At 41.6% G+C, this 20,061-nt stretch overlaps 2 protein-coding genes across 2 annotated transcripts; both read right to left on the bottom strand.

Annotated features, from left to right (window-relative positions):
* Positions 1 to 6,829: 6,829 nt before the first annotated feature.
* On the bottom strand, positions 6,830 to 13,657 carry LOC114583563 (vomeronasal type-2 receptor 26-like). The gene is made up of 5 exons (XM_028704856.2): positions 13,371 to 13,657; positions 11,751 to 12,042; positions 9,842 to 10,069; positions 8,772 to 8,898; positions 6,830 to 7,728 (listed from the first exon to the last, which is right to left on the bottom strand). The coding sequence occupies exons 1-5, from the start codon at positions 13,655 to 13,657 to the stop codon at positions 6,830 to 6,832; spliced, it is 1,833 nt and encodes a 610-aa protein (XP_028560689.2).
* LOC144325192 (vomeronasal type-2 receptor 26-like) lies at positions 10,494 to 11,300 on the bottom strand. The gene has a single exon (XM_077917769.1). The coding sequence runs from the start codon at positions 11,298 to 11,300 to the stop codon at positions 10,494 to 10,496; it is 807 nt and encodes a 268-aa protein (XP_077773895.1).
* Positions 13,658 to 20,061: the final 6,404 nt, after the last annotated feature.

Here is a 20,061-nt window from a genome sequence, read left to right as displayed (position 1 = left end):
AATGCAAAAATGTTCATGCATATGCAAATTTATCAATCTATTTGATATTTGTTTAAATACCAAGTTTACTGCTTGAATTTTAGAGAGCATCATGGAGACGATGGTGCCCTTAGCCACATTTCTCTTTGTCTTTTCTATCCTTAAACCTGGTCAGTTGTATTATTTGTAATTGATTGTAGAGGGGAAATGCCATCCTGTAGACTCTTTTAACGTTTGTGAGCATTCTTTCCTTTTATATTTTCAAGTGCTGAACTAGGTTACCTGAGATGTTTTCCTTCTTTTCTATAATAGTGAGAAGCATGAACAAGTGCAGTCCCATTTTCAAAATTATCAGATCACGTCATTAAAAATATTTCACTTTGTTCAGAAAGAGGATTAAGCACTATTTAAAAGTTAAAAATGCAACAGTTTTATTATGTATGTTTTATTATTTTTTTATATATGCTGGAAGCCACCCAGTGTGGCTGGGGCAACCCAGTCAGATTGGCAGAGTACAAAATAATAACAATAACAATAATGCATATTTCTTTGTTTTATAATCTTGCCTTTTCCCTATTTCTTTCTACCAGGGTCCCCCTCTGAAATTCGACTGACGCAATCTGGTGAGGGAGTTCGGAAACCTGGAGAATCTTTCCAGTTCACCTGTGCTGTCTCTGGTTACACCATCACTTCTGGCTATTATTGGCACTGGGTCCGCCAGCCTCCAAGGAAAGGATTGGAATGGATAGGAAGGGGACATTACAGCAGTTCAAGATGGAACACAGAATATGGTTCAGCCTTCCAGAGCAGGGTTTCCATCTCTCTTGATTCATCCAAGAATGCATGTCATCTCCAGCTGAATTCCTTGACAGCTGCAGACACAGCCATGTATTACTGTGCAAGGGAACACAGTGACACAGAGCAAGTCTGTCATCTGTACAAAAAGGAGAAGCATTCCTTTTTTTTCTGTTTCTGCTGCAAGATCTTCCTTCAATGCACAACTTTTTCATCCAGAAGGCATTCAAAATTACATTTATTGTAATAAAAAAATGTGTGTTGCCTGCATTCAGTGAATTCATTTCTTCTTCTAGCTTCCAACCTGGGAAAGTGGCCCATCTAGGAGAAGCCCATCTCCACATGAAATCCTGAATCTCCAGAGAAATTCAGAAAGAGCCAGCGATCTGCACATTAAAATAAAACTGGGCAGACAGTGTGTCCATAAATATTAAAGCACTGCTCCTCTGGTTTATCAAATAAATTTCCAGGATGATGAGGGGAGTGGGGAGAAGAAGAGTTCTGTGACTGATAATTTCTTAAAATGGTTACCACACTTCTGACTATTTCTGTCTCAAGTAATTTAGATTCCTATGAATCTTTATGCATGATGCAATTGATGTCAGGAGCAAATAGGTAGTGCAGTCTTCAGTCCAAATATAATTTCCAATGCATAAAGCCATTTGTTTCTGTTTCTTTCTGTACTCAGCCTGTACGTACCAGGAGGACACATTTTGGGGTAAAAATGGAGTCAAATCAGTCTGCTTCATCAAGCAGCTTGTCCAAGCCAAAGAAAACTGCATCTATATTTCTCTGAATGAAATCATGGACCTCCAGCACAATTTGGAAGGAGTCAGAGATCTGGATATTAAATAAAACTTTGAAGACATTGTATCTGCAAACATGGAAGCATTGCTCCTATGGCTTATCAAACTGAAATTTCCATGGTGTTTTACAGTGGAAAGTTCTAGCTTCTCATCAAAGAGAATGATTTTACCAGGGCATTGAAATCACAGTGCTTTTAGGGAGAAATAATGAACAATGTATTGTTTTGTTTCATCTGCTCCATGTACATTTTTTCACACATATCATTACAATTATTTATGTATCTATTTATTTCATTAAATTTATACACAGCTTGATTGTAAAGAAAGAAAAAAACCCACAACACAACACGTTCAAGGCAGATTACAAAAAGAAACATATATCCATTTTCAAAAACATTGTTCCGAAAAACGCATGGCAAATTTCAGATAAGTTTGAATTTCAAAACAGAACTGTATTTTGGACCACATATTATTTTGGAAAGTGTGAGTTTGATAGATTTGGCTTTAAATTTGTGCTGCATTGATTTTTTTTTTATTTACCTACCCCTAGCACAGAAACAGTACTATCTTAACCTACGTTCTATAAAGATCTTGTGTGGCATGTTTCATCTCCTTCCATTGTGAATCTCACACAGGTACAGAAGGAAAATAAAATATGTAATGTAAACTGCTGAACATCCAGATTTTGCTGGATTTCAATTCCCATAATCTCTTTGGTTGAGTCAATCTGCATACCCTTTCCTGGAGCATCGTGTTACTTCTATAAACTGTTCCTAGGGTCTTTGATATGAACCAGACTACTTTTAGAGAGAAGAGAGGAAATCTAACTTTGGAATCTCAAATAATTCTTGAGACGGGGGTTCCGTGAAGGAGGGATCAGCAAAATAGTAAATTATGTGTGAAGCCATACCACCAATGATGAAGTCACCTGGCTGATACCACTTCATGTGGAACAGTTATGGGATCATCTGTGGGGCAATTACTGGTATCTACTTCACACGCATTGGGAGACAGCAGGAAAAACACCATAATTAGGCACAGCATCCTGGCAATAAAACAAATTCACTGCGTTCATTGAAAGCATCAGCTTAGCTTAGTTTAGAGGCAACATGGGGGGATAGTTTAGCTTAGTTTATAGGAAACATGGGTTTCATAGCCTGCACACTAAGTAAAGTGAAACATTTCATCCTTCCTTTAGCATCAGCAGTTACTAAGAAATGTCTGCTTTGAATATTAGCTGACTTTTGCGTGCTGAGGTCCCCAAGACACCCTTCCCAATAACTCACACATCACACATTATTTTTGTTTAAGGTTTTTGGCATAATTTTGGCCACAACTTTATTATCATACAAAATGTGAGTGGTTGCTTAGGCATTGGTTATGACTAGCTGTCCCCCCCGCCTTGGGGGACAGCACTGACTCCCGTGAGTCAGTGCGGAGGAACAAGATCAGGGTCAGCTGGAGCTGCGACACAGACCCTCAGCGACTCCCCGCATGCTCCTTGAAGCTTACGCGGCCCGCACCCTGCCGTCAGGGTTTGGACGAAGGGGATGGTAAGCTTCAGAATTCCTTTAACGGAATACCCATGCAGCAGCAGCATTGGAGGGGCAGGCACAGCCAATCCATACCCCTCCACCAACCAATTTAACCAATGCCTAACCGCCAACCTTACAAGTTGTGACGATTTGCTACGTAGTAGGCAAAACCCAATTGGCACGCACTAATCAGCCAAAAGGAAAAATTCCTACTAGGCCCCCGCACCAATGCGGACGACCCCATGACAGGCAATAGCAAGGTCAGAGCGAAGCCCAATCAAGGGAGGGCGGGCGGGAGATCCGGTGTCCACAGCGAAAGAGAAAGGAACAAGCTGTGGCCCTAGCTTAAATAATCTCTGATCCCACCCCTAAAATTGGCAACATCAATTTTACCCCAGCAACTCCATCCACCAATCTGGTTTGAGCCCTTGAGCCTAACTTGCCTGACAACCCAGAGGGTGTCTTGCTCGGCCCCATCCGCAACCCGTGCTCTCCTTTAGTGAGAACACGCTTTCTAGCATGCTTCTTTAGTGTCTGTCTGATAACATGAGTAAAGGGAAACTGTAAGACATGAAACTGTCAGAGCTCAACCTGTGTCTTACCTAGTCCCAGGTGGCACTACATCAGTGGTAGGTTTTTTATGCCTTTCCAGGCTTGGTTATTTTTTTCTTTTCTTTTCTGCAGCCTAGCATGAAACCTCTAGAGAGTTCCCCTGATGACAATTATAGTGATCTGAGTAAATGCCGGAGACAATAATGACTTCTTCAGAGTTTAGGGCACTGAATAAGTGGTACTTTTGGCATTAATCATGTTTCATTGCAAAAACAAAAAGAAGACTTCCTCATTTGTTTCTTTATGTTTTTAAAGAATTGTGTTTTTTATAGTTTTAACAGTTACCTATCTCCTTTGCAGTAAGCTATCCTGTGGCTTGTGGCTTGAGTGGATGAATGCATAAAATTAATCAGAATAAATATTGTTTGAGCACCCCTGTTGTGTAGAGCAGGGACAAGGTAGGTTTCACCCACCCTCACCCACCCAGCTGGTCCGATCTTAATCTGTCCTTAGCCTCATGGGCCAGCCCATCCTTTAATTGCATGAAGTCCTTCTAATGTCTGTGTTCTATCCCACCCACCTATTAACTGGAGGTTTGTGAAGAAACAGAGGAAAACCTCAGTCTTCTTATGGGGTTTCAATGAATATCATGTCATACCTTGGGGAGTGCACTTCAGCTCCATGGAACCTTCAATGTGGGTGTTTCTTTGGGTTTAATTTGATCCACTATGGTTATTGATTTGATTTGTTTTTACTATTTATTTTATGCATTTCTCCTGTATTTTTATCTTGTGATAAAAATCACAAAAAGGAAGGAAGAGGAGTCTGTGGGGAGTGCATTGCCCCTGGCAGTGTGATTCCGGCAGGGTGCCATCGTGACTGCCCCCACCTGCACTGGGTGCCCCGCCCCTGCAGGCAGCACACCATTCCCCCAGGACTCGAGCCACTCCCAGGACACATGCCAGCCCTGCCCCCACCTGCTCTTCGCCCTCCGGTGCCGGAGCATGAAGCTCCGCCACTGTTTGTGAACTGCTTTTCAGATTTTCGAATAAAGGTTGATATACAAATCTAATAATGAAATCATAAGTTGGAACCAAGCTATTTTTAAGAGTTTGGAATGAAGCTAATGGGATTTATTCATTCATTCATTCATTCATTAAAAGTACTTTAAGGGAATTGAATTCTTGTGTATTAACAAGGAGGTGAATGTTGTTGGGCAACACTTCTCTTTTTATCCAGAGACATATGCAAATGTAATGGCAGCTTCCTGTTTAAAATACTTGTGCATGCTCCCTTTCCTGTTGTGCACTTGTATACAGCTCCAACAGTGTGCTTGCAATCATTTCCTAACCAATCATTCTCCAAGGAACAGAATGGAAAATATGATTTAATGGCTTTTATTTATTTTGTTTGCAGAAGCTATGGGAGGTGATTTTTCTCCTTCAGTAGTTATAATTGCCAAGCCGTTCCATTTAAAATGTTTCCTTATGTTATCTCTCTTTTTTTGTCAGGTGTCCAATCATCAATCAAATTGGAGGAATCTGGAGGGGGTGTCAAAAGGCCTGGAGATTCCTTCCAGATCTCCTGTCGAGCTTCTGGGTTCACTTTTAGTGAATACTACATGCACTGGATGCAAAAATCTGCTGGGAAGGAACTGGAATGGCTTGGAAGGATAAGCAACAGTGCAGGAAGTACACAAATCTGTGCTGCCTCTGTGAAGGGACACTTCATTATATCAAGGGAGAACCCTTCTAACATGCTGCATCTGCAAATGAAGGATATGAAACCCAAGGACATGCTGTGTACCACTGTAAAAGAGATTAAACAATGAAAGAAAGAGAATCGGAAGCCTGACAAAACCCCTCCTTCTCTCATAGCAGCTCTCCAAGCTGTTTCAGTTACACCAACCCTCACAATTGCTCTCCATGTTGATTTAGCAGTGAATGAAAAAAACCAGAACAGCCAATTGAACCCAAAGTTCTTGAGTTTAAGTTGATTTAACGGCATAAACTTAAATATATTTTAATATGAGGTGTGTGAAAATGTATTTTCTTTTGTCTGTCTTGAAGCTTCCAATATTCATCTTCATTGGATGATTGTTTTCTCCCCTCCCAATACCCAGTCAAAAAATAAAAAGGTAAAACAAAACAAAACCAGAAATATAAGTAAATCCATCAATTCATCTCTGGAAAGAACATAACTTTTTCACTTGCTGGTGATAATAGGGATGAAACTTATTAAAATCTGGAATGTAATGTAATCTTGTTTCCAAACAGATCATGTGGGGTTTTTCTTTCTTTGTAAAATTTATTGTTGTGAAGTTATCGCTACTGTCTTTGAGGTATTTTATGACTTTCTCTGCCTTACTTTGAAGAAAGCAGAACCAATTAATATTGGCAGGGAATAATCTATATTTGAAATCCTCAGTTCTACACTTTTTTGAAGATGTAGCTCCTATAATGTGCATGAGGACTAACATGGAGATGCATAGTCTCTCTTCAATTTTGGTACAAAGGAGAGAAACACCTTGCTCAAAGGAAAAAGGCATCATTGTGGTGCAACAGGTAGAGCATCCTGTTCATAGCTTAGTTTGAACCTAAAGCTTACTTTGATGGCATTGACCCATCTTCTGTGGGCCCAATGGACAACACATAACTATTGTAAAGATTTTGAGAACAGGCTCTATCCCAGCCAGCCCATCAGAGAGACATCTTCATGTGTTGATCCTATGTATACTGATTAAGCCACAAGTCCCACACAAGTGGATGTGTGACACACACACACACACAGAGTCCCCATGGAAATCCATTACCATTTTAGTGTGAATTTCTCCTAATATACATATTATTGAAAAGTAATTTCCCCTAATATAATGCATGTTTGTATGTTTTTTCCACTGATATATGCACTTTGAAGAAGTGCAGATTTTGAAGGATGTCTGTTTTTGATCGCATATTATGCAGGTTCACCTTTAAATGTTAAATTGTGTTTTTTGTAAAAAAAATACCTCTTTGTAAAGCTTTGCAAACTTAACTGAAGTCCTTTGCCATTTCTACTACTATGTACATGTTGCTGGGTCCTTGTCAGCAGTGACACAGCTGGGAGGGTAACACAGAGGAGGGTGCTTGACACCATGCACTGTGACTGAATATCTTTAGATTCTTAAAGTCTTTTTCTTATATGTTCCCTACAGTTCAACTCAGGCATAAGTACAATAATGTAGCATTTGGGGAAAAAGATACAGCCCAGTAACCCTGCACTGGATGCCAAAATGGAGAAGATCTCCACAGCCACCATATATTTCCCCTTGGTGCTCACATATGCTGGAACAAAGGACAACCAAACACTGCAAAACACCAGCATGCTGAAGGTGATGAACTTGGCTTCATTAAAAGTATCTGGCAACTTCCTGGCCAGGAATGCCACGGTGAAGCTGATGATGGCCAGTAGACCTATGTAGCTCAGGACAAGATAAAACATGGTGACAGAGCCTTCATTGCATTCTGCTACAATTTCTCCAGTTAGTGAATGCATGTCGAAATCTGGAAAAGGAGGAGAGGTTCCTAACCACACCATACAAATAGAAGCTTCAATAAAGGAGCAGGAAAGGACAATGGAGTTGGACGGTCTTTTCCCCACCCACTTCCTTATGCTGGAACCTGGCTTGGTGGCCTGAAAAGCTAAAACCACAGTGATGGTTTTTGCCAACACACAAGACACAGCCATAGAGAAAATGATACCAAATGCAGATTGACGGAGAGCGCAAGTCACCTTCCTTGGTTGTCCAAGAAATTGCAATGAACAGAGAAAACAGAGGAGGAGAGAAATGAGTAGAATAAATGTGAGGTCCCGGTTGTTTGCTTTGACAATGGGAGTATCTTTGTGTTTAACAAAGATTACTAGCACCAGTGCTGTGCTTACGGAAAAGAAAACTGCAACCGAGACTAAGCCAATCCCTAAAGGTTCTTCATAAGACAAGAAACTTATCGTTTTGGCAATGCACCCATCTCTGTCCTCGCTAGGGTATTGATCCTCTGGGCACTTGAAGCAGTCATTCATGTCTAGGTCAATATATGAAAGAGAGAAATAAAGAGAGTGGTGTCATATTTCAGTTAAGATAAACGGGGGACATTTGCTGATTAAAAAGTAATTGGAAATAAATGGAAGGTAGAGCTTGAATTGAGTTACTATGAGTTACATAAAGGTAAAGGTAAAGGTACCCCTGCCCGTACGGGCCAGTCCTGCCAGACTCTAGGGTTGTGCGCCCATCTCACTCAAGAGGCCGGGGGCCAGTGCTGTCCGGAGACACTTCCAGGTCACGTGGCCAGCGTGACAAAGCTGCATCTGGCGAGCCAGAGCCGCACACGGAAACGCCGTTTACCTTCCCGCTAGTAAGCGGTCCCTATTTATCTACTTACACCCGGGGGTGCTTTCAAACTGCTAGGTTGGCAGGCGCTGGGACTGAACGACGGGAGCGCACCCCGCCGCAGGGATTCGAACCGCCGACCTTTCGATCGGCAAGCCCTAGGCGCTGAGGCTTTTACCCACAGCGCCACCTGCGTCCCTATCAGTTACATAAATATAGGTAAAAATGGTAAAGGACCCTGGATGGCTAAGTCCAGTCAAAAGCAACTATGGGGTTGCAGCACTCATCTCACTTTCAGGCTGAGGGAGCTGGCGTTTGTCCACAGACAACTTTCCAGATCATGTGGCCAGCATGACTAAACCTCTTTGGGCACATTTATGTACTAGAGATCAGTGAGACAGTGTAGGTGGGGCACTATTGCTGTCCTAGCACACCAACACTACAGATCACTGCCTCTAACTGAGATGAGGAGGTGAGGGGCAAAACTTGAGGAGTTTGGTCCAGTGTAGTGTGTCAGATTAGCTCCATCTCACCAGCCGCTACTGAATATATGCCTCTGGAAAATAGGGTTGTGTGTCTGACCACTAGCAGTATTTCAGTCTAGTTCCACATACTACTGAATATAGTATTCAACAGCTCTCTAATATGATCCTTAGCCTGAAAATGTCTCTCACCTTTGCTATCACTTGCTGACTTGTAGATAAATGCATTAATAAACTATTGCATTGTGTCACCTACCCTTTCGGTTGGAAATCTTTCCTTCTGGGCATGGAACACAGTCATAGCAGCAAAACTTCTCACCTTCCTTCTTTTTCTTCTGATACCCAGCACTGCAGTACTCATTACACACGGAAAGGGGACAAACCTAACCATAAACATGAATTTTTTAAAGGAAAAGTGAAGTTAGATCTGTTGTTGGTGCTGTTCAACAGCTGATCTACAAAGAAACAATTGCTCATATTGGTGTAACTGTACCAGGATTGAACTTTAATCTGTTTTAGTATTTTAACCTTTGTATGTTTTAAAGTAGGGTTGTATTCCCCCCCCCCTTTGATTTTACTGTTTTATCTTTTGTAAACCACTTTTTTATAATCAAGTGGTGTATGACTTTTATGAAATGTAATAAATGAATAAAACAGTTTTAGAGAAATGGCAGTATGCAGAACATGTTCAAACAGAATATTTTCTGATAATGGCAGACATTCTTTTTAATGGAGGAAAACTGTGGGTACCAGAGCAGGGGAAAGGACCACTCAGTTGAGCTCTTCATCCAGTAAGAAGAGCCTTGCTGAATTAATCTAAAGGCCCATCTAGTCCAGTATCCTGTCCTCATGGTAGCCAACCAGATGCCTATGGGAAGCTTGCAAACTCCCAAACAGGGGTGATCAAAGAGTGCCCTACAGTCCTACTACAGAACAAAGTTGATTTTGCTATCCTGGTAAGAATCTGCCTTTTTTCACTTGCACCAAGAACTTTAAATTGTTTTCAGTTGTTATGAGGAATATATAAACCTCACACTTGAATGTTACATGTGTGATGTTTACGTGTGATACTGAGTTCATTACAGTAGACCAAGTAAGAGGAACCTGTAGCGTTCCAGATTTTGCTGAATTACAGCTTTAATCAGCCATAGTCTACATCTCTGTCAGGGAAGCTGGGAGTTGAAGGATAGCAACAACTAGAGAATCAAAGATTCCCCCATCTCTTCAACAGACTAATGCTGACAGAATGCAGCCAATGCCATTTCCAGTCCCAGATCACCCATTCAGAAAAGGTAGCAGCACTAACAAATATTATAGAATTCAGACCTGATTGAAACTTTCATGCCACACAATTATATCTGCATTGAGAGTAATTTCTTTTCCTTCAGGAGCCTTGGGATAAACCATTCCAATTTTCACTCTATGGAAGGAGATGTTTGGAAACGTGATCATGTTCACAATGTCAAATCCACCTCCCATCTCCCCACGATTATTCAAGGACACCGTTTCTCCAGCTGAGTTGTTAAATGAAATGCCTTGGAGAAATGAGTGGATCTAATGGAAAAAGTAAAAAGACACACAGAGAACTCATCTGTTTCCATGTCAAGATTTACAAACCATTCTCCCCCCCAAAAAACAGTTTCAGGGAAATTCTCATATCTAGTAGTGGTAGAAGACTGGAAAAATACAGGTTACCTTTTTCAGGCTTCACGTATATGGGGAAATAAGGCTCTCCCAAAACACACACCATCACTCCATCCTCTTTATAGCTGAGAAGTTCTATCCAGTGTTAGTCATATTCAGAGACAACTCATTGAGATTACGTGACATGAGGAACTGACATTCATTAATTTTAAGGAGTCAGCTCTGTGTAGAGCTTAGTTGGACTTGAATACAACCCAGTGTATCAAATTTACCAGTGGATGATAAAGTTGTTTCAATTTGCATGAATATATTCACAGCAATAGCAATTTTGTAGTTAAGACTGTACCTGCCAAGTCTGAATATCTTGAAGCCTTTTCCCCTGTGCCATCGCTCTGAGATTGGACCTGGATGAGCCCATGCTGTGCAAAGCATGTGCCACTGCATAGACGGCATTATAAACACTGTAGCTGTGGCCAGTCATCTGCATTTCAAAGATAGACTCAGGGAGATTCTCCACCTTTTCCTCTCCAGTACATATGCCATCAACATCCATTGGCACACTGGAGTTTGGCAATGAACAGTCAAAGGCGTGCTGCCAGAAGGCTCGGAAAAAACCATTATCTTGTGTCTTGCAAGACTGTATATTTCGAATATATCCCTGGAATCCCAGACACTGATTTGAGTGAATTGTGAAGGAAATACTGCCCTGGAATATTTGAAAATTACTACGTGTTATTTGGCCTGTTACTGCAAAATCAATCTGGGTTGTCATAATCCACACCTTTCCAATGTATGCGTTTTCCCTATATCCAGGATCTTCCAGAGCCACTAAGGCACTTAACCACAGGATGATCATACTTTCTCCAAAGACAACAAATGTTCTGACCTTGCTATCCAAAAAAGGCAAATAAATTTCGGAGGTCATATCAATCAGTTCATCAAGGGAAAGGAAGCGACCTTGGTTGGGGATTCTTTGTGTGAAGGCTGAACAGATGCCATTCTGAGAAAGCAGTGGCTCCATTGTCTGCAAGAAATGGTCTCCACTGTCATCGCCTACAGCAAGGAGGCCAACCCATGTCCACCTAAAACTCTGAAGCAAACGGATAATCCCCATATACTGATTGACTTCATTTGGGGCCATGCGGTAAAATGAAGCAACCTGCCTTGTTCTGGTACTTTCTGGGGCAAAAGACCCATAGGTAAGCTGAAAAAGAAATGCACAAATATTTTAGGGATGGGTTAGTAGAAATACTTTAGTATCTGTTAATGTATTTTCATGCAATGAGTACTGGGCGAGGTTGACAAAACCATGATTTAAGTGTGCAGGTTAATATTAGAAGTCAAGACAAGAACTCTCCTGGAGGACATAATACAATTTACCTTAGCCTTTACCTTATGATTCCTTTCCCTACCACCTGTCTTGGATACATTTGGATTTTGTTTTTTAAACACCCCAAAATATTTTCTTAATAAATCAATCATAACTACCTGTCTTTCTGAACTGCAACACTACTGTCTTAATGCAAATCCACCGAGTTCACACTTGGTAATGGTTTGTGAACATCCCCATTCATCTACACACAGTTCTTACCTGTGGAATCTTATAGAGGTTTAAGATGTTTGCCATATGGAAAGAGATATCAGAGCTCAGGCCCCCAATGACAGCTATAAGATTTTTCGGGAATTGACATTCATAGTTTGGTATAAATTTATGAACTTTGAAGAGCAGGTCCAGAGTGGTTCGATAGGTCATCCTTCCATCGTAGTAGCTGTCACGGATGTGGAAACCCAGTGTGATGTTTGGCAAGATCTTCATGTTTCTGTTGATCTCATTGACAGCAAATGCCAAGGCCAGGACATGCTGGTAGAACTTTGTCACTACACTGCAGAGAGTTACATGATATTTCCATGGAGATTACAATACTGGTCCATTAAGGTTTTAAAGCAATGCAAACTATTTTTTTTAATCAACTCATTAGATTACATCATTGTTATAATGTTAAAAAGCAAATCAACACAGACAGGAACTGCCAAGAAGCAGAAAGTGTGATCGGTGAGTAAGAGAGGAGAATGAACCACAAAATTGTATCAGCGGAGAGAGAGAGTGAAGCAGAAAAGAACGTCCATTTGTACCAAATGAAAATGGGGCAATGGGGAAAAAGAAGACATCAATTAAAGTGTCACATATAGGGCCCAATAAGTAGTCTAATGAAATCTAGATCCATGCCTTTATTTTACTTGTCGATTTGCCCAGTTTTGTCTGCTTGTATGTTTATTACTTATTCTGGTCTTTTATTAGATATAAAATATATACAATGTGTAACATTTCTTGGGGGGGGGATCACAAAACAGTTTACAGAAATGACAATATAAAATGCAGTAAATAAAATGTAATACAAAATACTAAAAATAAAGATAAAAATGAAATGTAGTTAGTGATTGAACAGGATAAGACTTTAACGCAAAGGGGCCTGGGTAAATAATTGGTTGTTGTTTTTTTAAAAAAGTTTATTGTAGCCTTATTTTTATTTCTGTATATATCAAGTCATTTGTTCATGTCATTTTAGGTATTTGATTTTGGAGAGATCTTCCTTTTTCATAATGATAAAAAGAACTATGGCCAATCATAATGATAAAAAGAACTATGGCAAATCATAGTATTTGTCCTAATATTAGCTAGTGTCTTTCACTGTCTAAGTTTCACTGACTAGTCTATTTTGTTGCAAAACTGGTACTCCATTAAAGTACCATTAACTGGTACTTTCATTGGCAAGAATAATTTACACCAACTTTTCTCTATGCCTACTGGCAGATCTGCCAGGAAAATCTGAAGCCTCCCATATTAAATATCTTTTGGATGACAGGTCTAATGATATTACTCTGGCCGTGGCAAAGTTTCAGAAGTCAAAAGAAACAAAGATCATCAAGCTTGAGACAAAACAAAATGACCACCTTGGTTTCTCTCTCTTTGTGGTTGGCCTTTTTCACTGTATTTTGTTCTGAAATTGTTTTATGGGTCTTTGGACCCCAATAAGAATTTATTATTATTATATGATTATGAGAGGAGGGAGTCTAGATATGCTTTAAATGAGTTAAAGAGTGTAAGACTCACAGACCTCAGTTTGCATACAATCTCTGAACATTCTTGTATTAAAAATGTTCCCCAGCTCACATGGCATAGAAAGAAAAGAGAAGAATAAGTATTCCTTACATTGGAGTATCAAAGCCCAGCTCCTGAGATGGGTGATTGTGGAAGGAAAGTTGGGGGAAAAGGTACATGATCTGAGAAGCAACTCCACCAATGATGAGGTTCCCAGGCTGATACCACTCATGAGGAAGAGATACAGGATCATTTACAGGGCACTTGGTAGCTTCTGCTTTGCACGCCATGTGTGGCAACTGAAGCAGCAGCACCACCACCACCACCACAAACAACATCTGGTGGCAGAGCTTTTCGATAGATGCAGAGGTTGCTGTACTCAGCAGGTGGCCTGTCATTGCCATCAACCTAAATGAAACAAGCTAAACTGGAAAACAGCCAACTCTGCTAATAGGCATGCTAAAGAGAAGTGTATTAGCCTAAACTCAAACCTTCTTAAAGAACATGTCTTGTATGACAACTAAGGTACACTTTTTGAAGACCCTCCAATGAAATGAACAGGGCCCTGCCTGTCTGATTATTGCCCCTGGTCCCATCTCTGAATGGCAGAAGTCAATGGATTTTAACCAGTTTCTCTTTTGCTTGTGGCGTGTTTTTCTCCACCTTCTGGAAAGCTGTTGGAGCTCTGATGAGAAGAAGCAATAACAATGATTCAGATAATTGCAGGGGAGATAATTATTCCTGATGTGGCGTTAAGCAAATGATATTTCCCCTATTTTTCTGCTTAGTAGGACATAACGCTGCATTTTGGTTCTGATGGCAACAATGAGCAAATAACATTAAGAGCCCCTGCACCCAGGAGATTTTGAATTTCAGTATCCATCAGCCCCTAGTCAACATGGTCAATGATGAAGGAAGATGGGAGTTGTAATTCATCAACATCAGAAAGGTGCCTCATTCCCTCTTTATTCTGAAGCTAGGAAAGGAGATGAACTCTATGACTTACAATATAATTCTACAATTGTCCTCTCACCATCATTGATAAGATAGGTGCCTAAGGGGATCCATTCCAGTCCGGCTTCCGCGCTGGTCATGGGACCGAGACAGCTCTGGTCGCCTTAACAGATGATCTCCGTAGGTAGCTGGATCGAGGCGGGTCGGGGCTGCTGATTCTTCTAGACCTGTCAGCAGCCTTCGACATGGTCGATCACGAACTCCTGGACCACCGCCTTGCCGACGTGGGGATCCAGGGCACAGCCCTTCAATGGCTGCGCTCGTTTCTCTCTGGTCGGGGACAGAGGGTGGCGCTTGGGGGGGGGGAATTGTCATCCCGCCACTCCTTGGTGTGTGGAGTGCCTCAGGGTGCGATTCTCTCCCCGATGCTTTTTAACATCTTTATGCGCCCCCTTGCCCAGCTTGTCCGGAGTTTTGGGCTGGGCTGCCATCAGTATGCTGATGACACCCAACTCTATCTGTTGATGGATGGCCATCCTGACTCGGCCCCAGACACACTGATCAGATGCTTGGAAGCTGTGGCTGGATGGTTACGTGGGAGCCGGTTGAAGTTAAATCCCTCGAAGACAGAGGTCCTCTGGCTGGGACGGGACGATATGAGATTGAGGGGGCAACTCCCTTCTCTTGCGGGGGTGCAATTAATGCCGGCACCGTCCGTTAAGAGTTTGGGTGTAATCTTCGATACCTCCCTCTCCATGGAGGCGCAGATTGCAGCTATAACAAAGGCGGCATTTTTTCATCTCCGCCAGGCTAAGCAGTTGGCTCCTTACCTCTCTCGCCCTGACCTAGTCACTGTGATCCACGCGACGGTCACCTCCAGACTGGATTATTGTAACTCGCTCTACGTGGGGCTGCCCTTGAGACTGACCCAGAAACTCCAGCGGGTGCAGAATGCCGTAGCGAGACTCCTTACGGGGTCTTCGCTGCGAGATCACATTCATCCAGTGCTATACCAGCTGCACTGGCTCCCGGTGGAGTACAGGATCAGGTTTAAGGTGCTGGTTTTAACCTTCAAAGCCCTATACGGCCTAGGACCCTCGTACCTACGGGACCGCCTCTCCTGGTATGCCCCACAGAGGAACTTACGGTCTTCAAATAAAAACATCTTGAAGGTCCCAGGCCACAGAGAGGTTAGGCTGGCCTCAACTAGAGCCAGAGCTTTTTCGGCTGCGGCTCCAACCTGGTGGAACGCCCTGTCGCAAGAGACAAGGGCCCTGCAGGACTTGACATCTTTTCGCAGGGCCTGTAAGACAGAGCTGTTCCACCAGGCCTTTGGTCAGGGCGCAGCCTGACTCCCTCCTTTGGCAATCTCTACAAAGCTTTAGTCTATGGTTGCCATCAATTTGTATTTTAATTAATTTTTAGAATGTATCTATAATGTTGTACTGTTTTAGTGTTGTTAGCCGCCCTGAGCCCGGCTTCGGCTGGGGAGGGCGGGATATAAATAAAATTTATTATTATTATTATTATTGTTGGGATCCCCACCAACATGGCTCAGGAAGTCAATTATGGATTTACACATGGCTCATTTGTGTTGATGTTATATATGGATATTATGTGTATTAGGATTTCTCTTGCTTGAGTATGCATGGAATCTGATCCCTCCCACTGAGTAGTTCCTGCCTAGAATACTGATGTGAATTTTCCATTTGGGAGAACACTTTTCACTTATGTTCCTAAGTGACAGTTCTTTTAAGAGCAGAAGGATTGCCATGTATGAATTCTCCACCCTCTACCATGTTCATTTTTATACATGAAGAGTAGTGAATGTCACTAAGGCTCATGTTGTGAAAATATCATGCTGTCAGTCAGGGCCAGTGTGGTATGGTCAGCACCAGCCCTACCACTGGGCAGAGTTAGGCCACCTCAGGAAACAGATGCGCCAAGTACTTAGGTGTCTGGTGGACAAACTTGTGCAATGGAATACACTGTCTTGTAACAGGCATTGAAGTGGAGAAGAGGACTAGCAAAGGCTATTAGCTACAATAGCTCTGTTCTCCCTCCAATGTCAGAGCACTATGCCTCTGATTACCACTTGATAAGAAACACAAGTAGGGAGAGAGCTGTATTACTCTTTTCCTTCTTAAAGGCTTCCCATAAGCATCTGGTTGGCCACTGTGGAAACAAGCTGAGTTGGATGTCGAGATAGCAATGGTTTTGAGATGGACATAGGGGATTCTCTCTTTTTTTTAGGGAGTATCTTTTTTGGAGCATTTTATTTGTTTCAACCAAGGGCTTTCAGATCTATGAGTGCTTTCAGAGTGGCTAGGGCAACCCAGACAGATGGGTGGGGTACATTTTATTTTATTTTATTTTATTTTATTATTTTATTTTTAATAATAATAATAATTATACCCCACCCATCTGGTTGGGTTTCCCCAGCCACTCTTATTATATTATATCATTATCATCATTTTATCATCATCAAAAGACTTACAAAACTACACACTACAAGCATATTCTTGTTTTGTTTTATTTTTGGCTATTGATGCCACTTCCTATGGTATCAGCAGTATTCTCAGGATCAGTAGCGTTCACATTCATTTCTGGAATCCAGTGTTGATTTCTGTATCCTTGCTATGCAGATGGCCACAAATTGAGGAATTGCTTCCTCTTTTTTTCTGCCATCACTCTGATTTGACTTCATGATGCCACCAGAATGAAGAGAAAAGAAAGAAGCAATTCTTTGTACCATTACTTAGGTGTCTGAATAAAGAAATTTAGGTCACCAGAAAGAAAAAGTGGGTAGATGCTTGGCCACTGTTCACATGCCCAACTTTGCGGTTTCTGAAAAGTGGTGATGTGATTTGGAGGGCTCACACTATATCTACATATAATAGCATTAGAAACTAGAAATAAGTAGGAACTGTTACTGTACATGTGAAGCAGGGGGTAAATGGGTGTTGCATCTTCGTATAGCCATTTAAAAACCGAGGTAAGGTGATGGACTAGTGTAGGCATAGGCAAACTCTGGCTCTCCAGATGTTTGGGACTATAATTCCCATCATCCCTAGCTAACAGGACCAGTGGTCAGTGATGATTGTAGTCCCAAACATCTGGAGGGCTGGAGTTTGCCTATGCCTGGACTAGTGGATTTCTCTATAATCACTGAGATCAAAGAACTTGGGCTTACTCCAGACCTGAAAAATTCCGTCTGAATCTATTCAAATATAAAAGAATAAGCATCTCCTGGGAAAGAGAAATAAACTTCATCTCAATTCTCTGTTACCTGGTTTTCACAAGGGGGCAGCAGAGATGTGCTGAGAAATAGGAGTTTTGTGGTTTCAGCTTGGAGGCTGGTCACTTTCTCATCAGTTTCCTTTGAAACCAGCATCTATCCTTTCCATTCCCAAGAGACTCTCCCCCAGTTGCTGTTGCTGTTATGTGGTTTGCCTGTTTGTAGAATGAATAGCTGCATTATGCTGGGTCTGCCTTGGTGGGGGGAAAATTGTGTGTGTGTGTGTTTGTACAAAAATAAAAAATAAATGTCATCAACAGTGAATGACAGTATCTAGCAAAAAGCTTAGGAAGGGTTTAATCCACTTGTGGCCCTCCACATATTCACCTCCACAGGCATATGCTTCATGAAATCTGTTATTCTTTATGATGCCTCTATTTCCTTTTTTTTTTCTTCAAATAAATTTTTATTGTTTTCAACATGTAATTCTTTTCCCAACAATCCTTATTATCGCTCCAGAGAAGCGAACACGGAGCAATGGATCCAAACTACAAGAGAGAAGATTCCACCTAAACATTAGGAAGAACTTCCTGACAGTAAGAGCTGTTCGACAGTGGAAGTTGCTGCCAAGGAGTGTGGTGGAGTCTCCTTCTTTGGAGGTCTTTAAGCAGAGGCTTGACAACCATATGTCAGGAGTGCTCTGATGGTGTTTCCTGCTTGGCAGGGGGTTGGATTCGATGACCCTTGTGGTCTCTTCCAACTCTATGATTCTATGATTCTATGATCACATTATAATCCCTTTGACTCTGCCGAATCCTGACTTCCCTCCCTCCCGAGCGCTGGTATATACATCACATATTATTTGCGTATATTATTGTCATAACTCTACTGTTTTACATTGGAGGTCTTATTCCAGTCCTGCTAGTGTGTTAATATTTTTGTTGCTCTCCTTTCTATATTTAATAAATTTATTCCAATTGTTATTGTATCTCTGGTCCTCTTGGTCCCAGATCCTTCCTGTCAATTTGGCAAGTTCTGCAAAATCTATCATCTTCACCTGCCACTCCTGGATGGTTGGTAAATCTTGTGTTTTCCATCTTTGGGCCAGTAGAGTTCTTGCGGCGGCTGTGGCATACATGAACAAGTCCTGATCTTTTATTTTAATTTCTTTTCCCACCAAACCTAGCAAAAATGCCTCTGGTCTTTTAGGAAAAGTATACTTAAATATCTTTAATATATATGATGCCTCTATTTCCAAGCTCTCTGCTGGGAAAGATTCAGTTCAAGTTATCAAAAAATAGCCCACCTGATGCCTAGTAGTCTCACTCTCATTCTGAGAAACTTGAATTGAAATCCTCATGAGTGGGGCACGAGGAAGCTTGATTAAAATATTGGGGGCCCAGGATAAGCCCCACCCTGCATGCACATGACATGGTGCATGCATACCATTTGAATGGCAATGCCCATCAACTTTGGGGTTGCCTGGCCTTCTCAAATATTTTGTTGGGGGAGCCAAAGACCAAATGGCCACTAGGAGTTGGCTCCTATGGAGGAGCTTCCTATGGTGAGCATTTTACTGATCTACAAACCACAAAATAAATCCACATGAAAAGCAAGAGGAGGAATATGAGGTTCTGCTAGACTCAAGCTGACAAACAGCTTTAAATAAAAAGACACGTCTTGAATATGCAAATTGGTCCTGGTATTGCATCTTTATTTAAACAGAAGCTTCCTGCTTGCAGTTTAGAAAGCATCATGGAGATGTCTCTAATTGTATTTCTCTTTCTCTTTGCTTTCCTTAAGCTTGGTAAGTGCTCAGATGGAATTCCCCTTGCTTCTAAAGAGAAATAATGCAGAGGGCAGAGAGAAGGCTTGGAGGTCAAATGGGATCTAGAGGATTCTTCCTAACCTTTAGAAGCATCATTTTAGAATTCCTAGTTCTTAACACAGTAGCATTTGCAGCTACTGTGCAATGTTTCCTCACATATTATAGCCAATATGTTGAAGGGAGGATTTAGCCAAAATGGAGTAAGTTAGCAAATTTGTATTCAGATATGAAAAATATATCATTTTGTACAGAACGGCAGCCAATATATACCTGAAAAACCCACAGCCATACATTCCCCCTCTAATTATAATTTTGAAATATTATTAGAATTCAATGCATATTGTTTCTCATTTCTTTCTACCAGGGTCCCTCTCTGAAATTCGACTGGTTGAGTCTGGTGAGGGAATCAGGAAGCCTGGAGAATCCCTCCAGTTGACCTGTACTGTGTCTGGTGACTCCATCACTTCTGGCTATGGTTGGCACTGGGTCCGCCAGCCTCCAGGGAAAGGACTGCAATGGATAGGAAGGGGATATTACAGCAGTTCAAGATGGAACACAGATTATGGTTCAGCCTTCCAGAGCAGGATTTCCATCTCTCTTGATTCATCCAAGAATGCATATCATCTCCACCTGAATTCCCTGACTGTTGCAGATACAGCAATCTATTACTGTGCCAGGGGACACAGTGACTCAGAGCAGTACAAAAAGGAGAAGCATCCTTTCCAACTATGTCAGTTTACTTGTACTGCATGTTCTTCCTCCAAGGAAACTTTTAGTTTTTT

Source organism: Podarcis muralis, chromosome 13, assembly GCF_964188315.1.
Source record: "Podarcis muralis chromosome 13, rPodMur119.hap1.1, whole genome shotgun sequence".
NCBI classification, from domain to species: Eukaryota; Metazoa; Chordata; class Lepidosauria; order Squamata; family Lacertidae; genus Podarcis; species Podarcis muralis.
The sequence above is the reverse complement of the archived record's forward strand: the minus strand, read 5'-3'. Positions and strand labels throughout refer to the sequence as shown.

Excerpts from the sequence above, each read along its gene's own strand:
- LOC114583563 (XM_028704856.2), bottom strand. The coding sequence starts at position 13,657 with ATGACAGGCCACCTGCTGAGTACAGCAACCTCTGCATCTATCGAAAAG. Across the intron at positions 10,070-11,750 it reads ACCTCTATAAGATTCCACAG|ATCCACTCATTTCTCCAAGG; the intron begins GTAAGAACTGTG and ends TTTTTCCATTAG. Across the intron at positions 7,729-8,771 it reads AAAGATTTCCAACCGAAAGG|ACATGAATGACTGCTTCAAG; the intron begins GTAGGTGACACA and ends ATATTGACCTAG.
- LOC144325192 (XM_077917769.1), bottom strand. The coding sequence starts at position 11,300 with ATGGCCCCAAATGAAGTCAATCAGTATATGGGGATTATCCGTTTGCTT.